Genomic DNA, 26,519 nt, shown 5'->3' with positions numbered 1-26,519 from the left:
GGCACTCAATCTATTCAATTTTTCTGGAGGGCCACCTACCTGCTCCTCTGGTTTGAAAACTTTTTGGGACTGCCACATACAGGCACTCAATCTATTCAATTTTTCTGGAGGGCCACCTACCTGCTCCTCTGGTTTGAAAACTTTTTGGGACTGCCACATACAGGCACTCAATCTATTCAATTTTTCTGGAGGGCCACCTACCTGCTCCTCTGGTTTGAAAACTTTTTGGGACTGCCACATACAGGCACTCAATCTATTCTATTTTTCTGGAGGGCCACCTACCTGCTCCTCTGGTTTGAAAAATTTTTGGGACTGCCACATACAGGCACTATCCAAATTAAATTGTCTCCATAGCAGCCTCCACACGTTGTCTCCATTGCTACCTCCAAAAGTCGTCCATATAGCTGCCTCCATACATCGTCCCTTTATCAAACGAGGTGTGTCAGGCAGAAATTTGGGTTGTTTTCATGGATTCCACATCAAAGTTGTTAACTTTGTCGCCACCCAGCTGTGTTATCCACAAAATATACTAATAAACTTTTATCATTTACCAATATTATTTCAGCGCTTCTTGCGCATCTGTTTACATTCCCCTCACCCGCCATATCCTAAACTTATAAGAACGCTACTACACTTGATCTTATACAAAAGGTTCTTAGAAGTGCTGTTTGGGGAGTAGCCTAGAGACAGGGGCTTGGATTGGCGAAAGCTCGCCTGGCAGCGGAGCGCCAACTCCATGCCAAGATCCAACTAACATAGTTTTAACTGCAGAACCTTTAATCTACTACTAGTTCACTGCCTCCATACATGGTCCCCTTATCAAACGAGCTGTGTCAGGCAGAATTTTGGGTTGTTTTCATGGCTTCCATGTTAACTTTGTCGCCACCCTGCTGTGTAATCCACAAAATATACTGGCAAACTTTTATCATGTACCGATATTATTTGAGCGCTTCTTGCTCACCTCCTTTGGTTCCTCTCTGCCACCCATTGGTTTGAAGCCTGAGTCCATTTAGGGTATGTCGCCATGCCACTCTCTAGCCTGCTGCCGCTGCCTCTGCATGCCGTCCCCTATAGTGTCAGGGTCAATTATTGCATGTTTTAGATGCTATCTAGCTTCATTCTGTCACTCTGTCATGGCCATGCTGTTGCCCATAATTTTGGCATAATGGTGCGATTAAGCAGCCTCAGAGGCATCCATGCATGCTGCCCCTGCTGTTTCCTGTCCATTTCTGTGGTGTTTCCATCCTTTTCTGAGGTTCCCAGGTGTTTGGCCAAGCTTCCCTGTGCAGAGCCTTGGTCCCCTTGAAAAATGCTCGAGTCTCCCATTGACTTCAATGGGGTTCGTTATTCGAGACGAGCACTCGAGCATCGGGAAAAGTTTGTCTCGAATAACGAGTACCCGAGCATTTTAGTGCTCGCTCATCTCTAAATTCGACCATCTCTAAAATGATGTAATATGTTATTTGTCATGATTTTTATTTTTATAGAAAATGCAATAAACACCTGATACAATCTTTTACAACGTACAGTCCTTCACCTTTACAAAACCTTTGCAGAAATCAGTGACTTAATTTTCCCACATCTCTGTAAATTTACTGTTCAGTTGGTTGAGACGTAACTGCTTTGACTCACTACTTCCTCTGCATAGAATTCCAATGTAACGGTTTAGTACGTTTCTGTCTGTCTTCCTAGCAAAATAGAATCTAGCAGGGGGTTCAGTTCACCCCCCCCCCCCCCCCATCCCCAACAGTAAAACCTGTGATCAGTATTGGAATCATTATTGGGTGTTATCTTTTACATCGCCATGAGCAAAGCTGCATGTGCACCACCATTTTTGCTGCAATTTTGTCGCTCCATGTTAGGCTCCTCACAATACCATATACTTGCCTATAGAACTCCTTAAAGGTAATAACCATAGTATAGATTGTGCCAGGAGGTAATTTTACAGCCTGTCAATTTTTGGGCTAATGCCTGCATTGAAAGGTTAAAAAACATTTTGAGCTCATCCAACATTTTATTTTATAACAATATATTTTATAAGGGTTATTCACAGGTACCATTTCTCCTTTTTTTTTTTTTTACAGGATTCTGAAATGGAGCCTAAAAAGGCCAGAGGATAGATTTCATGTAGAGCCAACACACATGCAGTTCTATTATAAGTAATGTGATATGCTGTAGCGGTCCACTGTGTTCATACTTTGTATGATCAAGCTCTAAACTATCTGCAAGTGACAGAGAGATGTCTTTTTAAAATGACTATTTGAATGGTGTCCACAGAATGATATTTTCAGTGTTTCCATCTTTGAACTAAAGTATACAACAGGAATGGAAAAGTCTATAGCAAAACATCAATCAATGCACATATTATATAAAATGGAAAATGTCAGATAATCGTGGAATATACTTTTACACTGTTGATACTTCAAGTGGTGTTGTCATTTCAGGAGATAAATATTATATTTTGCATGAATACAAATTATACAATTTTTAGCTATACTTTATGTATCAATGCCGCATGGTTTTCAAGATCTTTGCTTTACATTATATAGAAAGCTTTATTCTTTTTGCCCAGTGGGTAGAAACCTGTCCCTGGTCATGTGATGTCACACAGGTGCATGGTTCATTACAACACAGCTCTTTGTGATACTAATGAACCATGCATCTGTGAGACATCACATGACCAGGGTCAGATTACTATCTACCAGAAGTAAACATAGAAGATTTCTATAGAATGTCACCAAATACAAATCTAGAAAACCCTGAAGAATTGATACAGAACATATATTGGAAATTATGTAACTTTTCATCCTACAAACAATAACATTTATTTGATGAAAGGGGACGAATTTAAAAGAGGACATTCTATTAGGGAACTGAATTGATTATCACTTATGTTCCTCTCAAAGGGGTTTCCCAGATTGGGACACGTAGGAGGTGTTGATCTGGTGTTGAAATCAATGCAGTGAATGTAGCTACAATAACAGCTCTGTTCTCTGTATAGTGGCCTGGCCATGTAACTGCCCATTAGAGGCCATTTAAATATATGGGAGCTCTACTACACAAAAGACATAGCTGTTCATCTGGATCCATTCTGTAGGTCTTTTGGTGTCAGAGCCTGGACTGCCACTAATCTGATTTTGATGACCCTAAAATTCAGTTCCAAGATTTATTTATTTGCTATTCAAGAGACATCAGCCCTGTGGGTTTGTAGATTAACTCTAAAAGGCCTCTCTAGGAATCCATTTTTTTGGTTCTAAAAAGTAAAACTTTCCAATATTTATGCCTATCCCTTTTTAAGTTCTTGTAATCGCTACTCATGTTCTTTCATATATACTGAGAATTTGTCACGCATTTATGATGGTCAATTACTGGCCAAATATGTCACATTATTATGGATAGTACATCTCTATAATTTCCATTTATATATTAGTTAATGTGGTGATAGAATGGAGAAATGCAAGCACTGTGTAAAGTGTAAAGATTATGGGGAAGGGGGTTGATAGGAATTATAAAGCAAAAGTAAGTATAAACTGTTGCCTACAAAAAGAAGGACATTTCCAGGAAACCTATTTAATTGCAGCATTAAAATAACAAATATAATCCTTTAGCAAAATCCATACAAGTTGCTGAGATTTAAGATTTTAAATAAATTACACTGGAAATCTACCATCAATGTCAAACCAGGGGCAAATATTCATAGATGCAGGCACCATGATTGTGATAATCTTATCCATGGTCATTTTCTTCTAAAATCAATTTTTAAAATTATGCTAATAATATTGTAGTGCTATGGGGCCATTAACCCCTCAGTGCCCTGGTTTCAGAAGCTATTTCACTGTGCAGGAACACTTCCCTTCTCTCTTTGCCTGCTGTAAGCTCACACAGTGGAAGGAGAGAGTTCCTCTACACAGTGTAAATGCCTGAGATTCATTAGCATAATTATAAAAAATTGATTTTAGAAGGAAGGAGACTATGGATAACACTTATGAGAAGATTAGCACAGACCTGGTGCCTGGATTTATGAATAAGTTACCCTGGTATATCATGCTTGATTTCGATGGTAGATTTCCTTTATGCAAGGGTCTGTACATTTAGTGCAGGTGGCCATACACATTAGACAGTAGTTGGATAGGTTAACAGCTCAACTAAAATGTAATAAATTTAATCATATGGTGAATGGTTTAATGAAAACCAAAGATCTTAAGTCTGACTACTGATCTTCAATCTTAGCCTTTGTATGTTGTTAGTGCAAAAAACAGCTGTGTTTTTTTTTTAAATCTGCACTTGCCAATTTTCAACAACATAAATCTAGTATGTACGGTCACCTAAACTGTGAATAAATGATCAGAAACTAACCAAAAAATAAAATATTTGCATGCTTCCATACAAACTGCAACTGCAAATTATTATGCACAATTATTGTCCTTTTGAACATAAACTACTTACTATTGTCACACAAAGTCAAGCAATGAAATGGTGGGTTACAATGGAATGAAAGGGACACACGACATGTCATTTAGTAATGAAGGATTTACACAAATTAGGTTTTAAAGAATGTTATATACAAGGGGAAAGATTTAAGTGCAAAGCAAAGCTTACTTTTTGGTGAACAGGTCCCACAGTCTAATAGTCTAGTCCAGTCTGTAAGATAATCAATAGATGTCAATTTATTCCTTTGCTGTCGTATTTGGGTGAAACTAAACAAAATAGCAAAATTCTGTATTTGTATTTTTACATGGCTATGCTCAACTTTCTAGAGAATAAAATATTAAAACACATAACAAAAACAAAAGTAACACAAACAAGACAACATTTATGTGCTAGTATAAATTTTCTTTCACAAAAGAAATATATTTTTTGTCAAAAAAACAAAAAGAAATGAAATTTAAAAAATGTTCTCAAAAGTCACAAATTATGTGAGGAAATATTACGTAAAAAATCAAGAGCACCGATTAATTAATTGTTTGGCGAAAAGACAGCGAAGGCACGCAATCAGCCTTAATTCACTTCAATAGCTTCAGTTGGGAGTCTATATAGACAAGATAAAAAATTGTATGAAATAGCAAGATATTTTTAGACAAATTCTGTTGGTCTGTGTCAGCGAAAAGATAAAGCTGTGTAAAAATTCACTTTTAAATAATGTTCAGTACCCAAACCAACAACATCCACAAAGACAAAACCCATAACTCTAACAGAAAATATGACAATGAACTAAAAATGGTAACACAAAACATAATATCATAAAAATTTAAATTGCACCAAAATTTGTGTATTTAGTGAAATTTTACACTTCCATGTGTTATTGTATGCATACAATTTCTACTAAAATCTAAATGTTTTACAATAGCTCCTACATATCATACACCACAATTGTGGTGGTTGTTGTGCCAAAACACTGTCTAAAATGCCTTGCACCACATTTATCAAGGCTTTAAGACCTTTTTTGGCACTTTTCTGACTTGTTCGATTAAGGGGGCATGACCTTCGGGGGATGGGCGTGAACCTAAGAAACATTTTTAAATCCCACCCGATGTGTGTATTTTAACAGGCCCTTGGACTATGTGGCCCCAGTGTCACCTGTCAATGACAATAACAAAAGACAGCACTGGCTGTAATATGGGCAGGAAAAAGACCCGCTCTTTCTATTATGGCCTCGGCAGGCTGCTCTCGAGCAGGCCATGGAATCCACAACCATTTGTATGAGGCCATAGAAACATCAGAATGTTACATTTTGTTCACATTACTCAGTGGATCCATATAGGAATCTACAATAAAATCTAGTTAAGTCATATAAGATGCCTTTCTTGAGAACAAAAATATCTTATGTTATGGAAACAATTCATTTTGTTAATTTGGTGTTCATCCGGGTAGTTAATCTGGATCTAAGATTTGATGGACCTGCTTTTTTGCCAACTTTATCTACTATAAAATTATCAACTTCAAGGGGCCACACCAGTATCCAGCACCCTAGATGCATCAACAACCACAATACAACTTACAAAGCCAACCCATAAATGATAATACCACAGTAAAGCCATTAATACAAACCCAGAAACCAAATACTGCATTCATACAATAATTAACATAGACTCCAGACCACACAATAAATAATAATATATACTCCAGACTAGCCAATAAATACATCCCCACCAGAAAATGAATAATAAGGACCCAACAGCAGACAAAATTAATCACAGAGACCCCAGAGCAGACATAATATGGAGACCCTAGTGCAGACACTAATAAAAAATGGAGATCCCCAAAGTTCTCCTAATAATACTGGACCCCCCAAACCCCTCTCAGAGACCCCCTATTAATTCTCAATCCCCTGAGCCCAAGTAATAATGCTGGAGACCCCCCAGATTCCCTAATATTACTGGAACCCCAGAGAGTCTCCCAATTAATACTGAAGACACCCCATGAGCCCCCTTAACAATACTGGAGACCCCCCAGAGGCCTCTAATTATACTGGAGACCCCTATGGCCCTGTAATTACAGTGGAATTCACCTGAGACCCCCAAATAATACTGGAGACCCCCTGGTGAAAAAAATAAATGACTTAGCACTTACCCGCCCCTGGCTCCTTTTCTCCCTTCTACTTACATTGCAGCTTTTGATCTCTGTATGCAGGTTGTATGCACCAGTGCAAGAGCCAGAGCATAGAGGCGCAACGAGCAGGAGGGGACCTGGGAAGAGTGAGTACACTTGTTCCCAGGTGTTCTCTTGCCCTGGGCACTGCTCTAAGTCTTGCATCTAAGTCTATGCACAGGATCAGAATTCCGAGTGGTAAGCGCTTCCACACCAATAAGTGCTTCCATCACTGATCATTGGTCTCTGACAGGCAGTGGTTGCAGGCCGCAACCCGAGGCTCTGCGGACTACATGTGGTCTCTAGGTCATGGGTTGTGCATCCCTGATTTAGAATGGGAATATTTACTGGTATCATTTTATTCTGCATGCTACGTTGTCTCTTCTGTAGGTTTGTTTACCATTCTGAAGGCTGGATCACTGGTGTAATTTTATTAATTTAACATTGGGATAATTGTGTTTTTTTATGTTGGCAAGGTGAATAATGAATAATGGATAATAGAAATCTTACAAGGAGCAATTAAAAAAAAAAAAAAAAAAAAAAGGATTTATTATACAGGTGGTACCTGACTTAAGGACACCTGACTTAAAGATGACCCCTAGTTACAGACGGACCTCTCTGCCCACTGTGACCTCTGTTGAAGGTCACTGGATGCTTTACTTTAGTCCCAGGCTGCAATGATTAGCTGTAAGGCATCTGTAATGAAGCTTTACTGATAATTCTTGTTCCCATGACAGCACACAATTTTGAAATTCCAATTATCACTGGGGCAAAAAGAAATTTGTATGGAGCTACAATTATAAAATATAAATGTATATATAAATTGCATACAAATTCAACTAAGAATTTCTAGTACAAAAATATTATTATAATTATACAGCTATTACAGCTATTCTACTGGGCTGACAGTAAAAGGTCAGACTCTCCCCAAGTCAAGCATTCACGTAAAGCTTCAACAATGACAAGCTGATTGTATCACCCCATGTGAGCCTGAAAAATACCAAAGATCAATCATGTGAGGAAACACTGGTCTTCCAAAATGATTAGTGTCATGAAGAAAATGGAGAAAATTGGTAGATTTAAGAACCTAGGAATTTTCTTTAGAGGTTTTGTCCATGTAGTAATAATACATTTGACATTTGTTTTGTTTAGAAAGCCAAATAGTAATCAAAGTGACATTATAAAGAATAATAACAATGATAAGCTTAATTAACTGCTGGTAACGGGTAATTATCTAAAAGAAATACTTGTACACAAATCTACAATATATTGGGTTTTTTTTGTTTACCTCTTTTAAATGTCATTGACCTTTTCCAATTTTAGTTCTGCTTTACAAATGCATTGACTTTTTCCGAGCAGTATGAGGGCTTTCTATCTGTGAGATAGGACTGTACTTCCTAGTGGCAGCATTGCATTTTCCCACACTATACTTTTTTTATAATTTATTTTTCCAAATACAGGCAATTGACATCATAATATTTATTAGTTTCTACAGCTTTCACTTAAATTTTACCCCTTATTCTTTGGGTCAACATCACAAAGAGGTTTTATGCATTATTCAGATGTATGGATCTGAATATGTAAATTATAGCAGGACCACCTGACATTTATATTGGTTTAATTTAATTTTCGAGGTTGGCGTGCCACGGAATTTGTGACTTTTTGGTCCTCTTGCCCCTGTCATGACACTTTTGAAAAATGTGGACACAAAAGGGGGCAAGGCAGGGTAGCCCTGACCAGCCATATTTACTATAACCTGTGACGAAACAACTTACCCAGGTTACAGCTGAAAACTATGGCAGCCAGACCAGGAGAAGATTGGAGTCACGTCAGAACCTCTTACTAATTGTGGCATGTCAAGTAAGGTGTGTGCCGATGACTAAGACTGATGGAAACCACAGCAGTCTTATTACATTGACCCTATTGATGGTTTCCGTTTCTAAAGTTGAATCTGTGGTTACTAATGGTGAAGTAAATAGTTATCTAGAGTTGTAGAGCACACTTTAAATTAAAACCCAAACAAGAAAATTGTGTTCTATAAAACACAAGAAAAAAAAGGAAAATCAATTATAAAAATACATGGAACCCAAACCAACCTTCACCCCAAAGAACTTTAATTCACAAGTTGATCATTCCCAGAATTTCGACTTTTCTTGCCCTAGGTATGTAGTGATCTTTTAATAACCCCACTTATTAGTACAATGTATATGTCTTCTTAATTTATATTTCTTTCCCCTGTCAGGTATTGGACATATTTAGTATATGCTGACATATGAGTTGAAGCCTATGCCAGGCATCTACATCAAAATATCAGACAATAAAGCATCATACTGTGTTTTCTGTACAATAAAATATACCATATTTGAAAATCTACAATCTCTACTATTGCTAATGGTTTGCACCGGACACAGTTGGTGTCTATTATGTGTCATATCCAGGAGTGCTATTATTTTTGCTGTTTTGCTCTTATGATAAAGCAGTTGAATCCAAAAGGCAAACATATGACTGTACTGTATTATAATTATTATTTTGTTTTCTATATTTTCTCTAATTTTTAATATATTTTCCGTGATTTCTGGCTGACATCTATAATCATATTAAACAAGTTTTCAAATAAATGTCATATTTCTGAAAGTAAAGCTTTCCCATAAGTATGCCGTAATACAGGATATAAATATGGACTACAACTTCAGGTCAGTGCCATTCTACTTCAACATGCTGCCTTTATGAACTGAGCACAGCCCTCTCAGACCACACCACTTCAACATCTCATATCATACATCTGTTAAAGCTACCATTCATTTGTAAGATGTAACCACTATCCTTTCAACTTGCATTTTAAGATGTTCTAATTTTAAGATTATATTCTTTCAACAATACATAACATACAAAGAAATCTAATTCTAAAGAAAGTACAAATAATGGATTTTCTGTGACTTTAGTTTCCAAATTAATTGATTTTATAAATATTTTTAGTCTACTATTACACTTAGTTGGCCATAAAATATCATAAAATTCTACTTACAGTATTTCCTAATTGTTTTCTCTTTGGCCTCCTTGGTACTGTTGCATACTCAGTGTATTTCTTGCATATATTTCTGTTTTTTATTAATAGATCTGACTACATGCAATCTTCTTAGTCAGGTCCTGTCAGTAGCAGCTACTACAAGGTGACTTGACATGGTGATTTTATTGAATGATTATGTCTTAGATGTCACACAATTAAATTTACAAAAAGGTATGCAAAATAGAACCATTTGTCGAATGTCCCCTTTAAAGTCAAGGGAGGGATTTATAATATGATATTAACCTCACCCTCCTGACGCATCAGATATATCACTAGACTCCACCCGCCTGATATATCCAGCGGACATCCCAGGTCTTGGCTGGCGTAGAATTGTGCTATAGTCTACGCCGGTTCCAGGCACAGACCGTAGGTAGTTGTGCAGAAGAGGGACAGGAAGGTCCCGCTTTGGCCCATTACACCATCATGCATTGTCATCTTGGCGTGGAGGTGGCAGAAGTGGAAAAATGGTAAAAATACAAATAGAAAACAGGAACTAGAAACCTCCACGCCATGCTCTAGGAATGTTGACTATTTAAGGAGGTGTACATCAGAAAACTAGCATACAAGCTCTGCTAAATCTTTCCTAATGTCTTACCGATTAAAATCATATCTATAGCTTTATAGTCAAACCATGTAATCTTACAAAAGGAAATCTTTATACTCTATGGTCTATCCAAAAATAACATTTCATGAAATTGTAAACTTTCACTTTGAAAATATTTAAATAAGAATATGGAAGAATCTCAATAAATTTTCATGGTGTTTTTAAGAAATGGATTCCCATCTGTCCTTCAAGAGCCTAAGTGAAGAAGATCTGAATAGACATTTTAATTTTGTAAAGTAAATCCAAGGAGAAATAAATTATTGTGGCTGAAGGAAGCCTTAAATTTACATCTGATTTACCAGAACTAACTTTCAAGTGCAATGATAACTCAATTGTAGTGTAAGTAATTTTATTTTTTATTTTACATTGACTTCATTCCAGCTTCCAGAAAATCATATATATGTATCACTGAAGGTGACCTGTCGCCCTATGTAATCCCTCAGGTTCCTCCAGATGAACAGACAAATCATAAATTAACCTCTGAGATTAAAGTCAAGGAAGGAATTCAAAGAGGTGAATTTATCAAATCCCATCATCTTACACATGTATTGCTCCTATGAAGTTTTTCAAATTAATCAAATAATCTTATTGAACTATTTTTTTTTTAAAGTTATCTTGAACTCATTTTCTTTTCAAAGCTTTTGCAACACATGTTTGATTGACAGTGCATCTTTTTTCAGTTATCAGATTTTCCTATCCATCCAAAGGCCTTTGGATTTCCTAAGCATACATTCATCTTCAACCCAAGGATTTCAGACTGAACAAATGCAATTACATTCCTTAAAAAATGCATAAAATAAAATGTGATTCTACGACCTTGAGGGGAAAAATAATGGATACAGCTTCGTCTCAGCCAAGAAATCCACACTCGTTCCTGTCAAATACAGATGCTTAAAGATTCATGGCAGACTATTAAAAATATCCCCAAATACTTTTGCTGGAACAAATGTGAGAGACAATTCTAAGACTGAAACAATTTATATGAAGTTTACGGTTACTGTAGGTCAAGGATCTGAGAACATATTTTCATCACCGACATGGGTTTATCATCACTAAACTTTTCCGTTCACTGCACAGAGACAGGGAAATGTAAAAGAAAAAATTACATTGTACACATCAGATATTCAGTGGGGCATTCAATCAATGCTATCCCTTGCTGGTTGCTGTAGTATGTCTTTCCAGGGTCATGCATGAAAAGCAGCAGTCAAGCCGTGTAACATGAGAGTACAGAACAAACCCACTATGAAATATTGTACACAATTATCCTCATGAATAAATGCACTGGACTGAAGCAGGGACTGTGAAGAATGCAGATTTCATGCTTTGTTGTCAGCTTTTACTGAAGCGTTCACATTTGTTGCATGGTATTTACCGCAGTGTAAAGTCAGAGTCATGTGTGAAGTAGAGTAGCTATGATAGTCTACTAATCGGAAGATTGCATAAGGAGTCGGCAAGTGATTGCTTCCTACAGGTCAATACTGTTGGGTGGAGAGTAACTAGAATGATATTTCAAATAGAATGCACACAGAGAAAATTAATTCACAAACAAATAAAGAACTCTCTCATCTGTGTGTATCTCTGCAAAATATTCAAATATTTTCTAGGATGGGAGAAGGAAAACAATGGCTCTTGGCTACCATGTAAGGGCTCTGTCACTTTTTTCTGACCAAAGCCATTTTGGCCTGTGGACACATACAGATAGTTTTTCTCTTTGTGGTTTCAATGATTTTATTTTACTGATGCTTTGCTGAATCATTCTTTTTAAAATTTCAGTTTCTTTCCAATGTCAGTGAACACAAAAAGGACAGGTTCTACATTTTTTTTCCGCTGCCGATTGGAAAGAAACTGAGGTGTGAAAAAGCCCATTAAAATAATGTATGAGTAAGGCATCAGAAAAATCACTGAAACTAAGAAGAGAAAACCAATCTGCATGTGTCCATAAGCTCAAATGGCTTCAGTGAAAAATCACTGTGAAAAAAATACCAATGTGAATCTACCCTAGGGCAGCCACCTTCACATCAAGCATTACTTTTTCAGAAAGCCTAATGACATAATAGTAATAGTGAAGCCAATATATCTATTCCATGAGGAACAGATTTTCAACTATATTCGGAGCTGACAAAAAAGTTCAATATTTACAAAAACTCAGCCCCCTTAGGACTTGTAATAAAAAATGTGACTTGTTCTCTTGTTTCTATCCCTCAAACTGCTGGTCAGTGTATTCACCAAAGTATAGGGCAGACGTGGTCAATGGACAGGATGAGGTAACAACAGGCAGTTAATGAGTTAATGCAAGGTCAAACCCATGTAAACCATAAATGAAATAGCAGGAAAAGTAACTAACATACATTATTTTAGACACCTTTCACTGGGAAAACTTGTCTTAAACTTGGTCAATATATGATTGCTAGGGGTCCATCCCTGGGACAGCAGTATTTTTCTCACATAAATTTGGGATTACCTGCAGTATCATGGTTTTAAATTAAATTTAGAATGGAGATGTCTGTATCCTGTTTCATTCTGATTACATTTACATTTCTAAAAGTAGCAATTCTGTGGGGGGTGCTGAAAGTTGGACCCCAGCCTGATATTGATGATCCATTCTACCAATATGCTGTCTGTGCTTTTTGCCTGGAAGACCATTTAAATTATCTTTCATGTGCAGGAGAGTGATTGAAAACAGGGTGCACAGTGTTTACATCCTTAAAATGCCATAGCGGTGTAGAAAGTAAAGAGAGAGGTACAACAAAATATATAGAATGGGTGGAACCTTGGCCCAAGGGTCATAGAATTGACCTGAATGAGAAAACTCATTCAAACTCTTCTACACTATAAGAACTGAAATACTATAATATTCTATGTACTGCATGCTATTGCTACTAGTAGTAAGGATAAATAAGATAAGTGCACTGACATCACTACACTGATATGATAAAAATGAGCAGATTACCACTTTTCTTAAACAAATGTATGCAAATTAGCCTGAGGGGCTCCAGGCTCTATTAACACTTATGGAGCCTGCAGCCCCTCAAGCTCATTAGCATACAGTCCTTCATCCCTGGTGGTAGATGTTCTTTAATATCAAATATAGCTTATAATTTGCATTGAATTTGATTCAAAATGTATAAGAATAATGTGTTAGACTTGCAATATCAATGTTGTAACCGTGAGCCTAGTGATGAATGATTAGTGGATTGAGGAAAAGCAAATAATAATAAAAGAACAAGGAAAGTATGAATCAATAAATACATGAGCATGATCTCCTACTCTAGGAAACATTGAAATAGCCAGTGCAATGTACATTGTGCAGTAGAGCATCTGAATGAAAGTATAAGCCACAGGAGCAGTGCTCTGGGAGGAACTAATCAAACCTGAATATAACATATACTAAAATGAGATGGAAAGACCAAAATCGCTGCTGGGCAAAGTAATGAGAAATGCACTGAAGTCTGAAGAACAACAACAGCATGAAAAACATGCATGCTCCTCTAGACATTATTCCATATTGATTGTAAGATGGAGCGACATACAAATGAAAGGGAGGCTTACAGATGAACATATCCCAAAAGTTTATCTTTGTTATCATACCAGTGGTTTGAAAAAGTTAATTTCTTCAACAAATAAGCATATAAAACTATGTAGATAGTTTTTACCTGTTTTGCTTATTCCAGTTTACTTTCCCCAATGTATTCAATGTATCTACAGGCTTTAGACACTAAAGATATATAGATTATAAAATCTACCTTATAGGGACTAAAGTGAGCATCAATGTATGTCAGCTGGTCGCCTGCTACGGATCACTCTGGTACACTGACAGTGCCAGCTTGATTAGCAGGATGATATAGATCGGCCTAATGTCCACTAACTAAAATAATCTATATCGTCCTTCGTCATTAACCAGTTAAGCAGTTTGTGTTGGGGCTCTTTCACTTAAAGGATTCCAATCTTGGCATCAATTGGATACTCCCATATTCCCGTCAAGGATCCGGCGCTGTCACCTTCAGTTTCAAAAATGGTTTTTATTTGTAGTAAAAACTTGTTTACAAACATGAACTTAAAATTAAAATTAAAATGGCCAGCAATACGCGTTTCAGATCCGGAACAGATACTTCATCATTTTCTCTTTCACTTAGGCATTGGTGCTCAGCTTCAGTTGCACATCCGTTGCATTTTGTGATCTGTTGTGTCTCCATTTTTTTCAGTTTTGTCTCCATGTCGACATAAACCTTAAGGTTTAACATTGTTTTGAAAACCTCACACCTGGTTTTTAGCCTCATTGGTGAAAAAAAACGGATATTTCATCGGTTTTTTTTTTGCAGACCCATAGAGTTCTATTGCCTTCGGTAATTCACATCAGTGAAAAAAATAAGACTTTTTTAAATAATTTTTTCCACGGACAATGGATCAGTGAAAATACAAGCCAATGTGAAAACGCCCATTTAAAACAGTGGCTTTGTGAGGCATCCATGGGAATCACTGAACTACGGGCATAACAAACAACACCAATGTGAAAAAAGCCCTAAATCAACTTTCTGTGCATTCTTCAAAGACAGCTGACTGATAAAAGATGCTCAAATCCAAGAGACATAACTTCTTATCTGACATGGGCACAAAAGGGGTTGGTTTGTTTGTGGTAAGAACTTAATAATGTAAATAATTCTTTATAGTCCCTAGGTTGTCTAATCTCCTTAATCATTAGGCCCATTTTATCATCTCTATATGGTGTATGGAACATCAGATACACTGCTTACTTCAGGAGAAAGGAATAGGCACAGATCTGCTATTAGTATGCACAATGTTATCACCATCACTACTCATTTCTGCAAAACGTAAGAATTTACCTAATAGGTTTAGATAAACTTTAACATTAAACTAAAAGAAAATACAATATTTTTTCTCATCCACAACCTTAAAGGGTTCTATTAAATCTGTGCCAGTGTCTGAGAAAATGCTAATTTTCTATGTGTCTAACTTTCTTTGGCAGTGTGATCAGTGATTTAGTGGCTGCTAATTGAATTCAGCACTAATTGAATTCACCATCTCTCGGTAGCCTTGCACTGGATCAGCAACAGTTAACACACTGTGAACGACAGAAGTCTGATTCAATCACATGGATTTTGGCTGTCTATAACAATCCTGTGTCCAGGTTCCTTATTGCTGGTTAAAAATGTTTTAGTACTGGCTAAGCCATTGACAGATCTGCCAAGGAATGGTTTGTGATGTGATCTATTGAACTCTGTAGGCTGAATTACTGTTCATAAGGATTATATTTTTCAGATCTGTTAATGGCTTAGCCAGAACAGATAGACTTTAACCAGACAGGGGGAACCTGGATGTTGGATCTTTATAGACAACCAGAACTTTGACCCAGGTGATTACATCCGGGTTCCATCAGTCACTGTGTGATAACCATTGCTGATCCAGAGAAATGCTGCCGAGAGGTTAGTATGGTGAGTTCAATTAGCAGCCCGGCAACTAAACCACTGCTCACATTGCCAAAGAAAGTGCTACACATAGAGAATGAACATTTCCTGAGTCTTCCAATACAAATTATGGAAGACACTGGCACAGATGTTTGAGGGTCTTCATTAAATTTTTGTGACCCCCACTTATTTAGGTAAGTTTTAGGCAAGATGCCCATGAACAAATGTCATATTGTATGATTTTGGTCCTTTAAAATCATCTGATTTTGATCTGATTTTGGTCCAAATTCTTTCCTAGTTATATCCTAATAGTATCCAACCATCTGTTTTGGGACTCTTATTACCATCCGAGTTGAGCTTTTACAACTCTGAGACACTTACTTGAAGCACTGCACAAGTATAAAAAAAATCTGAGTATCATCCTTTTTTCACTGACAGATCAACAGAATATCTGAAGTGTTTATAGCACAATCAACTATTAATGAGTCATAGACTTATTAGAATCGGGCAGCATTAAAAAAAATGTAGATGAAGATGATAAAGGGAGATTTGGGACACTAAGCGACAGCTCTATTTCAAACTCAAGTTGGGTCAGATGCCAGCTCCATTCTCTGTGTAGTGGTATGAACTGTACTCAATACACTTTACTAGGAGCTCGGCCACAGTTAACAGCACCAGTCACTTAACAGAGGAGGAACAGGTCAATGTCATTTAAAATACCTAACCTATAGATAGCTTATCAATAAAGTTATCCTGTAATAAATATTGTGAAGAATGTAAACATGCAATGAATATAAACTAGTAAACCAACTATACTTCTAGGTTATTTTGCTCTGAGTAAAAAAGGGGAAAAAAGGCAAACGCACCACATGCTTTTCGACGAAAAGAGAGAAACTATCAAAGCAAGCCTTAAAACAAATGACACGATTAGTGCATACATAAAAAAGCCCAAAGCAACATTCAATAACAGCCTATCACCCTGAAGCCTTCGCTGAGCCAGAGGAAGATTAATGATACCAACATCAATTGGAGGATATGAAACAGCTCACCTCATAATACCAGAAAATAATGTTCACATCCAGCACAAGAATCTGCCAGAACTAGAACAGATCTAAATGTTCAAATTGGTCAGTTTCCAATATTTCTAAGCACAACCTGAAACTACAGTACTGTACAGGGAGAAGAATGAGCAATGTCCAGGATTAGCGGCACCAGACATTAGCTAATGTTTATGGTTATTACTATTTAATAGCACAAATAACACAATAGCTCTCAGACTAAATGAGTCTATTATATAAGCTAATAAATTGCATAGTTATTGGACCGTTACAAAATTTGTATCATTGCCCACAGTATTCAAAGTGTGTAACATATTTTTAGAGCAATTGCCTGCTTTTTGCCAAATTCACACGTAAACAAAAACGGCATGTCTAAAGATTTTGGTAAATCATTATAATTGGTGTCAAATTATCAAATGGATATCCAGAATCAGCCAATTGTACATAAGAATGCATGATTTAATTACCTGGTGCCCTACTATAAGCTTTGTTACACTTTGAACTTTTGATGATTTACATTATTGTCATCTACATTTTGTCCATTTTGCCTCTGATTATCTTTTTAGTGAAAACTAAAAGTACACCAAATGTAATAGGGCAGAAAAGATTCAGACCCAAATCGAATGTGTCACCTGTGTGCCGTATTTGCGGATCTCTTTCTAGGTAACACAATTATGTTTTACTCCAAGTGGTGGAGACAAGCTACTGATATAATTTGCCGGCTTTCTGCTTTTTTTTGGATGAGATAAGGGTGACATACAGCTCATTTCGGCTGCAATAAGGCTCAGAAAAATACAGATGGCACAAAAACGACCAATAGAGCTGTATTTTGTGGATACAGGAAATAAAACATTTGAGTGCAGGAGGCCTAGGAGGCCTATGCACAGGTAGACTAGACAGATGGTGAATAAATCTGGCATAGACTAGACTGTGTAGTCTAACTTTGTATCTGCTACTAGTTGGCTAATTCTAGCACATTTGGATGAGTTATCTAGACTATAATCTATACTACTACTACATTCACATTAGGTTGTGGTAGTCAGACAATGTCTTGTGCTCTTTGCACCTGGAATATATAAACTGAGCTAAGCAGGTTAAAGATGAGGAGGCAAAAACTTTAAACCATAACTTGACATCAACAGGTGGTTGAGACACTGGAGAACTAGTAAAACATTATCAAGGATTTTATTTTGTTTTCAAAGTATTTTGGAATGGTTTACCACACATATTCAGTCTGTACTTTCTTGTGTAATAGAACAATCTACACTTTGCAGATTACAGGAATTTAGAGAATCTCTGATGCGGATCTGAAGATTTATCCTCCATTTCTATTTGTGTTATGCCAACTGTCTTGTCCAGATGTTTCTTAGCTGAATCCTAAGCTTACAGATACACTTCTAACGTCAGACCCTTACAATCAGCAAAGTTTTGGATGTGTTTGACTAAATGGAAATGATTATAGTCTAAAACATCAAGGATACCAATTTCATTGTGTACTATGTAGAAATATAGATGTATAGGTCATTTTGAACAATAGATAGTATTGATCACATATTGTTTATTTTACCATTGCTCTATCCAGTATGTGCTTTATAAGTGGAATTTTGCCAAGCATCCAGTTCTCCCCCAGGTGCTCACTTTTTGGGGGAGAAAAGGAATGTAAAAAATTTCCTCTATGATGGCTTCAACATGGGAATTTTAGTTGACATTGCTGGTCTTTACTGCAGAAATGACATAAAATTACAATGAAATACTAAACATACATCAGTGAAAAGTACATTCTGAGGCAGGCCGTCATAATCTTATATAAGGCAATAAAAGCAAATGCAAAATTCTTGCCTACCAAATGGGGGTATAGCTTCAAGGAGTATTCCAGGAATAAGCATAATTCCTATTGAAAAGGGTTATTAAAATATAAGCTAATGTGTTAAAATGTTGCTCCCCTTAGCAGAAAAATGTTGTGGACATACACTGTAACAAAGAAATAAAATGCTACTGGCCATTTAATCAGTCCTGTGATTTTGTTTCCGTGGAATAGACACAGGACATAAGATGGCCGCTGGTCACATGTCCTCATCACATGTTCTGCACCTGCCTGGGCAGGTCATGTGATCATCAATATGGCTGTAGTCGGTTGCAGTGCATCTAGTATGTAGAAGAGCCCAGAGGTCTGGATTACGGAAGGTACCTGGTGTCGGCGCTCATGAACGGACTGCTCCGCGAATGGTTGGCTACTTAAAATAGTGTTTTATTGAAACTGCCTCTAGTATGACCAGTGTTGAGACGCATCTCAGTGAGGTGTCAGCAGTTACACATCATTACTATGTTAACAGAGCAGTCTTTTAGGTCAGATCATTGGACTTGTAGTTGTATATGGCTTCCGTCTTGGAGATAACTCCACCTACTTTAGAAAACCCATAACATTTAGTGATTTATAAAAGTAAACTATTCAAGCTCCTTTTTGTGATGAATGACATTGAATTTTGTTGTATTCATTCATTATGGGTTTTTGTATAAGAAGTTTATATTCCCAGAATACCTCTGCCTCTACCCCTGCTTAGCCAATTGTAGTAGATCAGTTAGACTGCCTAGCTGGTCCCTAGCAGGTACCTCTAGGCACCCCAGAAGTCCCATCACCTTATTTCTTCCAGCATGTCATCTGTTTGTATCAGATGATATTTTGGCTGTGAATTTGTATATGCAGTGATACGTAAGATTATTCTATTTAGAGATGTCCTAATCATTCAAGATTTGATTTGCAGAAGCTGCACAGAATTTTAAAAAGATTTGGTTCTAGTTTGTATTGAATTAATCTAAACAGATGTTGTTAAGATTGTTGGCACATTCCCCGTTTAAGATACTAGATTTTTTCATTCATAAGGGTTACAATTTTTTGGGATTTGCAAAAATGGCTCTTTTGGCGGGTTTTTTTATTACCGTTTGCCAACACGATTTTTCCTGTATCTCTGCCATGTAGTCATAAAGTAGGGGTGTATTCCTAGTGTCATCCATTATTGAAGGCCGCATAAAAAGCAATGGGCCGTTGCCAGCAACTCACAGAAAATATGGACGAGACACGGATGACCGATGCAAACACAGGCAAGAACAGGCCCTTTTTACTCAGGGGCACTAGGCTGAGAAAGGGGGCTGAGGAATCCTTAGCTCTGTGTATGAACTCATAGAAGTACATGAATCTGTGAGACTGCCACAAAACCACAGCCATATCTTCTGTGGAAACAACTATTGTGTGCATGAGGCCTAACCCTATTTCTATCTATAACCCTGAAGGTTACTATAGCCTTCACGCAGCAATTTATTTTAGATGACTAAAGGGGCTTATATATGTATGCCAATTTCCAAGATAGTTGGAGCATCAGAAAAATTTTGATTCCATTTGGTACTGGAAAATCAGGAGATTATTGTGGAATCTACAAAAAGATTAGCTCATTCTAAATTTATTATACATTATGATAAGACTTATCAGTGTATGTCTTTGCTCAAATATCAAACAAATACCACATGTCTATTATCTGCGTTGGAAGGGATGAGGTGTTGCTCGGTAGACCACCTCATCTAATATTAAGAATGTTATCACACAACTTTTTAGCCACTGTGTCACACTTTATACATTACAGGTTCCTTATGAAGCCTCCTCAGCATTCAATACTTTTTTGGTGGTTGAGTGTCTGGCCTTCAGAATAATGTGCTCACTCTCTTCCATAACATTTTGTCATCTGATTGCTTCCTGCTGGGATTCAGCATTTCAACTTCAACATCTAGCGGCAAAAGGTCATGTGTCATCGATCGTATATATTAATTTAAAAGCTATAGATGTTACATAAAAGCCAAATGAACATTCTCATTAGAATCCATTTTGCATTCATTTATAGGACCTATTGTTCTTTCTCTCATAGTGTTCCACTGACACAGTCATTGATTCTGTTGTTAATGTGGCTCCCATGCATGATTATAATTGTATATATAGGAGTGACAACTGATTATTTGAAAGGGTTATCCAGTCAGGATAATCTTAATCTGTGTCCAACTTTACAGACAATGGGGCAGATTTATCAAGTGTCTAAAAGTCATAGTATCATAGTATATAAGGCTGGAAAAAGACAGAAGTCCATCAAGTCCAACCTTTAAGAATTAAATAAATGTTTTATCCCCATAACCCGTGATATTTTTTCTCTCCAGAAAGGTATCCAAGCCTCTCTTGAACATGTACATAGAGTCCGTCATAACAACCTCCTGCGGCAGAGAGTTCCGTAGTCTCACCGCTCGTACAGTAAAGAACCTTTGTCTATGTTGATGGTAAAATCGCCTCTCTAGGCGCAGAGGATGCCCCCTTGTCCTGGTCACAGGCCTAGGTATAAAAAGATCTTTGGAGAGATCCTTGTACTGTCTGTTCAGGTATTTGTACATTGTAATGAGGTCTCCCCTCAGTCGTCTTTTTTCTAAACTGAATAATCCCAAATTTTATAATCTGTCAGTGTATTCTAATCCCTCCATTCCCCTAATAATCCTGGTTGCTCTCCTCTGCACCCGTTCCAGCCCTACTATATCCTTTTTATACAAAACTGTACACAATATTCCATGTGTGGTCTGACCAGGGATTTGTATAAGGGCAAAACTATGTCTTTATCATGAGAATCTATTCCTCTCTTGATACATTCCATAATTTTATTTGCTTTAGCAGCAGCCGCCTGGCTCTGGTCACTAAAATTAAGTTTACCATCCACCAATACCCCCAAGTCCTTTTCAGCTCCAGTTTTAATTGTTCTTAATTGACCGTTTAGAACATAATTATACTTTTTGTTTCCATGGCCCAAGTGCATAACTTTACATTTATCTACATTAAACCTCATCAACCATTTCTCTGCCCACTCCTTAAGCTTCCACAAATCCCTCTGCAATGCTAAACTATCGACCAGTCAGAATATTCCTAATTGCCCATGGCAACCAATCACAACTCAACTTTCATTTTACCATTGCTCATGAATATTTTAAAGCTTAGCTGTGATTGGTTGCCAGGGGCAACTAGAAATATTCTGACTTTCAGACACTTGATAAATCTGCCCCAATGACCCTGACATATCATGCCTTATGCAGCAGTTTTCTGGCATACACAGTATGAAAAAGTCCCAAATATAAGTGCATGTCATGGATTTTACAACTTCTTTCCACTTTTGCATCCTCCTGTGTCACTTTTCATATAAAGTGGGTATGGTGGGCCACAAGGCAGACCAGCATGGGGACAGCATGTGCAGACAATTCTACTATAAAAACTGGACTAAAAAACTCGCCCAGATCTTAGCTGAAATTTCTGTCAGGTTGGATCGGATGTCAATTTTTATTCTGTCACATGAGTGCTGCACTGGGATAACTAAGAGGTAGAAACCTCCTAGTGTAATTCCTTGCACTATGTGCCAGCCTTCATATATCGACTCCAATGAGCTAATCCCTGCTGATGTAGCTGGGGTATGATGCAGTTTTACTCATTGCCCTTTGAAAGTTGTAGAGCACAAGTGGTAAGAGAGGTGTTTCCAAAGCAGAAAATTTGTCTCATTGACATCTATTGCAACAGTTCTATTCATATTTAAGGAAACCCAAGACTTGGTCTGCAAAGGATGATTCTTTGCTGCCAATACAAAAATGCCTATAATTCAATGTATTTTTTGGTAGTATACTCTTTTTTATGACATTGGGAATCTCTTTTATTTCAAGAGTTTGAAGCAATGTAATTAACATGCATCAATCCACATTACCCATCAATTTGTATTGCACATTTTAGTGCAGAAAGTGGAACACATTACATAATATCTCATCCACTCTTCTGACACTGCACTGAGGGTGGGTCCACACCTTCAGTTATTCATATGCAGTTTTTGATGTCCAAAACAGGAGTGGAGTGAAAATAGAGGAGGAGTAGCCCATTTCAATTACGTGTCCTCATCCACTATCTCCCACACCTGCTTTTGGCAACTGAAAACGTGTGGATGCACCCTGAGCTACCTGCCGGTGAGTTCAATGTGGCTAACCCTCTTTGACTATATTATGTGTTATCATAGCCTAAGTATTTGGCCAGAAATAGCAACTTTCATTTGTAGATTTTGATTTTGTCAAAAATATTCTTTATTCTCAATTAATTTTGTTGCTGCAGGTCAAAAAAGGTGAAATATGCTTTAAGTTTTGAAGAACATGTATTACATTGGTATGTAACCCAAAAGTCTCAATTTGGTAGTATTCATGAACATACTATGAAATTATATTTCCCTATACTTTGTGTATCAGACCACAATGTTGTGTTATTAATGTAGAATTTATGTGAAACTAACATTACTCCACAAGCATGCTTCAGATCTCATGCTATTCCTAAAAGCTGCGGGCAATAACCAAATCCCTTCAATAAATCATTACTTATAGTGTCCAAATAATAAATCATAAGGTATGCTAATAATCTTTCTGATGGCAGTACTTCTATAAACTGTGTGTAGTTGTATGATTGGCAGGTGTACTGTTGTGTTTCATACTTTACATTGTATATTTAATATTGCATAATTATTCCTTAGCCTACCCTGGTTTCCATGGAAACATATTAAATATGTGTGATATAGTTTGTGATTTATATTTTATGCATAGTTGTCTTGTGTATTACATTATGCTACCAAATAGAGAATATACATAAAATAAAACCCATTACAATACATGAGATAGAAATGCAGCTCGGTGGAATTTGCATGGACGTCATTCTGTTAAAAAAATATATTTTTCTGAAAGATCCACAATAAACTGTATTTGTAAATGTATATAGTATCATCTACATTCAATAAAATATGGGTATTATAGGATCCCAGAAGTATGATACATTATCGACAGATTCTCCTTATGACAATTAACAACTAGAATGAGAACGATTTGTAGATGTTACGGACGTACAGACCGCACTATTGAGGGATTGTGATCTTTCTTATGATTTATGTCAAGCCTAGTGTATTGATGCCATCAAATGCAACAATTTCCCTATATGTACATGAATTACTGGGGATTTGGGTCTATACAAAGTCCTTATGACATCCCTGCACCTAACATAAATCAGGAGGGAACAATATGCCATCGTTATTGTTTAGTAATAAGGTGCAATGTTTGAAATCTACAACTTTAAAAAGCACAGTGGTTTATTCCTCTACTCGTAGATCTCCATGAGTTAGCAGATAAAACATATCAGTTAAACAGCAGATAATGCATAGCAATAGTAAGAATACCTCCTTACATATTAAAGCAATCCGATCTGTTAAAAACCACACATATCAAATTAAAACCAAAGAAAAATGGAAAATATAGATATCATTGCAACTGGAATGGATGGTAGGGTTCCGACTGGTAGACTTTTAGATTTCAACACATCTGAATCTTTTGTTCCAAGGGGAGGCAAGCTATTCGATACCAATTACTACCCATCCCCATTTAAAATGCATGTACAGGAAGTATGAAGACTCAGGTTTAACACAGAGATCAAAACTCTCACTGGCCTATGAAGTAATAGTTTAGCTTCCCTAAAACTGCATTTATATAGTCATATTTTCATTCCCTGTAGTGTCAATAGATTCCTTTCTCTTTGTGGCAACAATGGTATGGAAAAGAAATATCCACATAATTATTTCTATGAGACTAGAAATGCAGCATAAGCCTAGAAACATTCTCCTAAGATGAGATCGCAGAGGATGCTTCTTTGTCACATTTTTACTTGTCAAAAATAATTGTAGTCAAATCTTACAATTTAAATTATTCTTGGAAACTTTATCATTATTTTTCCATTTCTTGGAAAGTAGGAACATCCTTGTTAGCAGGGTACAACGAATGCAAACATATCAGTCCTTTATAGTTCCAAGTGATATTATCTACTTTAGGATATGCACTTAGTCTAGGGATGTAAACATGTCTTAAAGAAATCCAAACCAATCGATTTTAATGGTTCTTATGTTTTGATATAAACCCAAAATGAAAGTTCTTTGTCATGGCAGTTGAAACAATTATGTTGAACATACTGCAAAAGTCCTTTACCAAAATCCAATGTATAGGGAGGGGCTCATGGGTAATTTAGATAAATTAAACCATGGTTTCATCATGTTTAACCTATAACTTCTGCTTCTATTGGTAGAGTCTAAAAAATACTAATCACATTACACCAATCATATGTGAACATATAGACTATATATTTATGGGTTGCTGTATTACCATTCTCCCCGTCTGACTTCCGCTCATGGTCAGTGTCCGTTAGTGATAGTGCAGAGTTTGCTCTACTTGACAAACAGGAACTGTGCTCAGACTTCATCTCTCTCATCCACATCCTCAGGGCACGGTCTGGTGATGTGGCCCCTTCGGTCTCTGTATCTGCATCAGAACCCATCTCTAGTGGGTAGGTATGCTGTGGACCAGTATGTAGGTTTGTCTGATAGCCAGAGCATATAATGTGCGGAGACTCACAGTATTCCATCTCTGAAAGAAAAGGAAATAGTGAGAATTGAGTTTAGTGCCTAAAAATTCAGATTTGAGTTGTTTGTAGATTTAGAGCCAATGGGGGTTACTTATCATAGGTTTTGTGGGCTTTTTGGTGTAAAAAAAATTCTCCAAAAAGTTGCATTGAAGTTTTTTGCAACTTTTCACTGCTATAAAGTTGTACTATTTCTGCTACTATCATGGTGTAAAAATAGAATTACTTGAATGCAATGCTGTGCAAATCCAAATTCATGACTTTCAACTTGAAACTCGCATTAGAAGTCACATAGTCACCCCAGTGCCCTGCTGACATATGTGCTGAAAATATTTATGCATTTTGTGACTTTTTGAAAAAGACAATCCCAGACACCAAGTAGAGCATAGGAGAATTTATTAAATGGCCAAAGCCACTTTAATGAATCTGACGAGCAGAGAAGCTCTAAAGACAGACATTGAACTGACCCAAGGAGCCTACCTAATGATAAATAACCTCCAAAAACTTTAAGCAAATAAAAACTTTGATATTAGACATACATATTCACATACTCTTTATTTTACCAGTGAAAGGAGCAAAGTACTCAGAGGGGTACTGTAGGCAATTCACTTTCTACCAAACACACCATCATGTCTTTTACAATGGTCTGCTTGGTATTGCAACTCAGCCATAAAAAAGGGTTGCCGTTGCACATAAGCCACGTAATGGAGGCTCAAACATTTTCATATATCTGGCGCCTAACCATGTGGCTGGCAGTATTATGCCAAGTCTTGCCTGGGCTATAACCCGCCCCAGCTAATGCATCGGCGTGGGGCGCCTCCAACTCTGTGGTCTGACATGGCCTACTGTATGACTTTACACCAATACAAGCCTTGATAAAACAGTCCCTAAGAAAATTCTTTTCATTTTCATTAGCATTAGTCCATATCCAATGAAGCCTTTAAAGACATGACAGACCAATGTATTATATGTATTGTGTATTATATTAACTGACATTTTACTGCCTTTATTATGATTTTAAGATTCATTTCAAAATTTTTACAAATTTACATTATATTATATATAGAAATATTTATTCACAATTTTTACTGTATATTTGTCATTTCTCATATACTTTAGAATTGAGGGAGAAGGAGGATTAAAAGTGCTTTTGTCATAGATGTAACCACAACATATAAGGACACCCGACAAGGGTGGCCAAATTTTATTGAAATTGTAGCTATATAGAATTGTAAAAATAACTTTTACATAAAAAATACACTACACTCTCAATGTGGAATTAATT

The 26,519-nt window shown here is 36.8% G+C and overlaps 1 protein-coding gene across 9 annotated transcripts in view; it reads right to left on the bottom strand.

Annotated features, from left to right (window-relative positions):
• The window catches only part of TENM1 (teneurin transmembrane protein 1), a 490,610-nt gene that overhangs the window by 330,422 nt on the left and 133,669 nt on the right, over positions 1 to 26,519 (bottom strand). For 5 of the 9 annotated variants that reach the window (XM_072124023.1, XM_072124021.1, XM_072124025.1 and 2 more), the window contains 2 exons: positions 24,979 to 25,239; positions 4,600 to 4,641 (listed from right to left, as the gene is read on the bottom strand). The exons of 1 other annotated variant lie outside the window; for it this stretch is intronic. In XM_072124023.1, coding sequence (XP_071980124.1) covers positions 4,600 to 4,641; positions 24,979 to 25,239 — 303 coding nt within the window. The remainder of the gene's footprint in view (positions 1 to 4,599; positions 4,642 to 24,978; positions 25,240 to 26,519) is intronic. 3 more of the 9 variants (XM_072124024.1, XM_072124027.1, XM_072124028.1) reach the window with 2 other exon arrangements.

Source organism: Engystomops pustulosus, chromosome 9, assembly GCF_040894005.1.
Source record: "Engystomops pustulosus chromosome 9, aEngPut4.maternal, whole genome shotgun sequence".
In the NCBI taxonomy this organism is placed as follows: domain Eukaryota; kingdom Metazoa; phylum Chordata; class Amphibia; order Anura; family Leptodactylidae; genus Engystomops; species Engystomops pustulosus.
The sequence above is the reverse complement of the archived record's forward strand: the minus strand, read 5'-3'. Positions and strand labels throughout refer to the sequence as shown.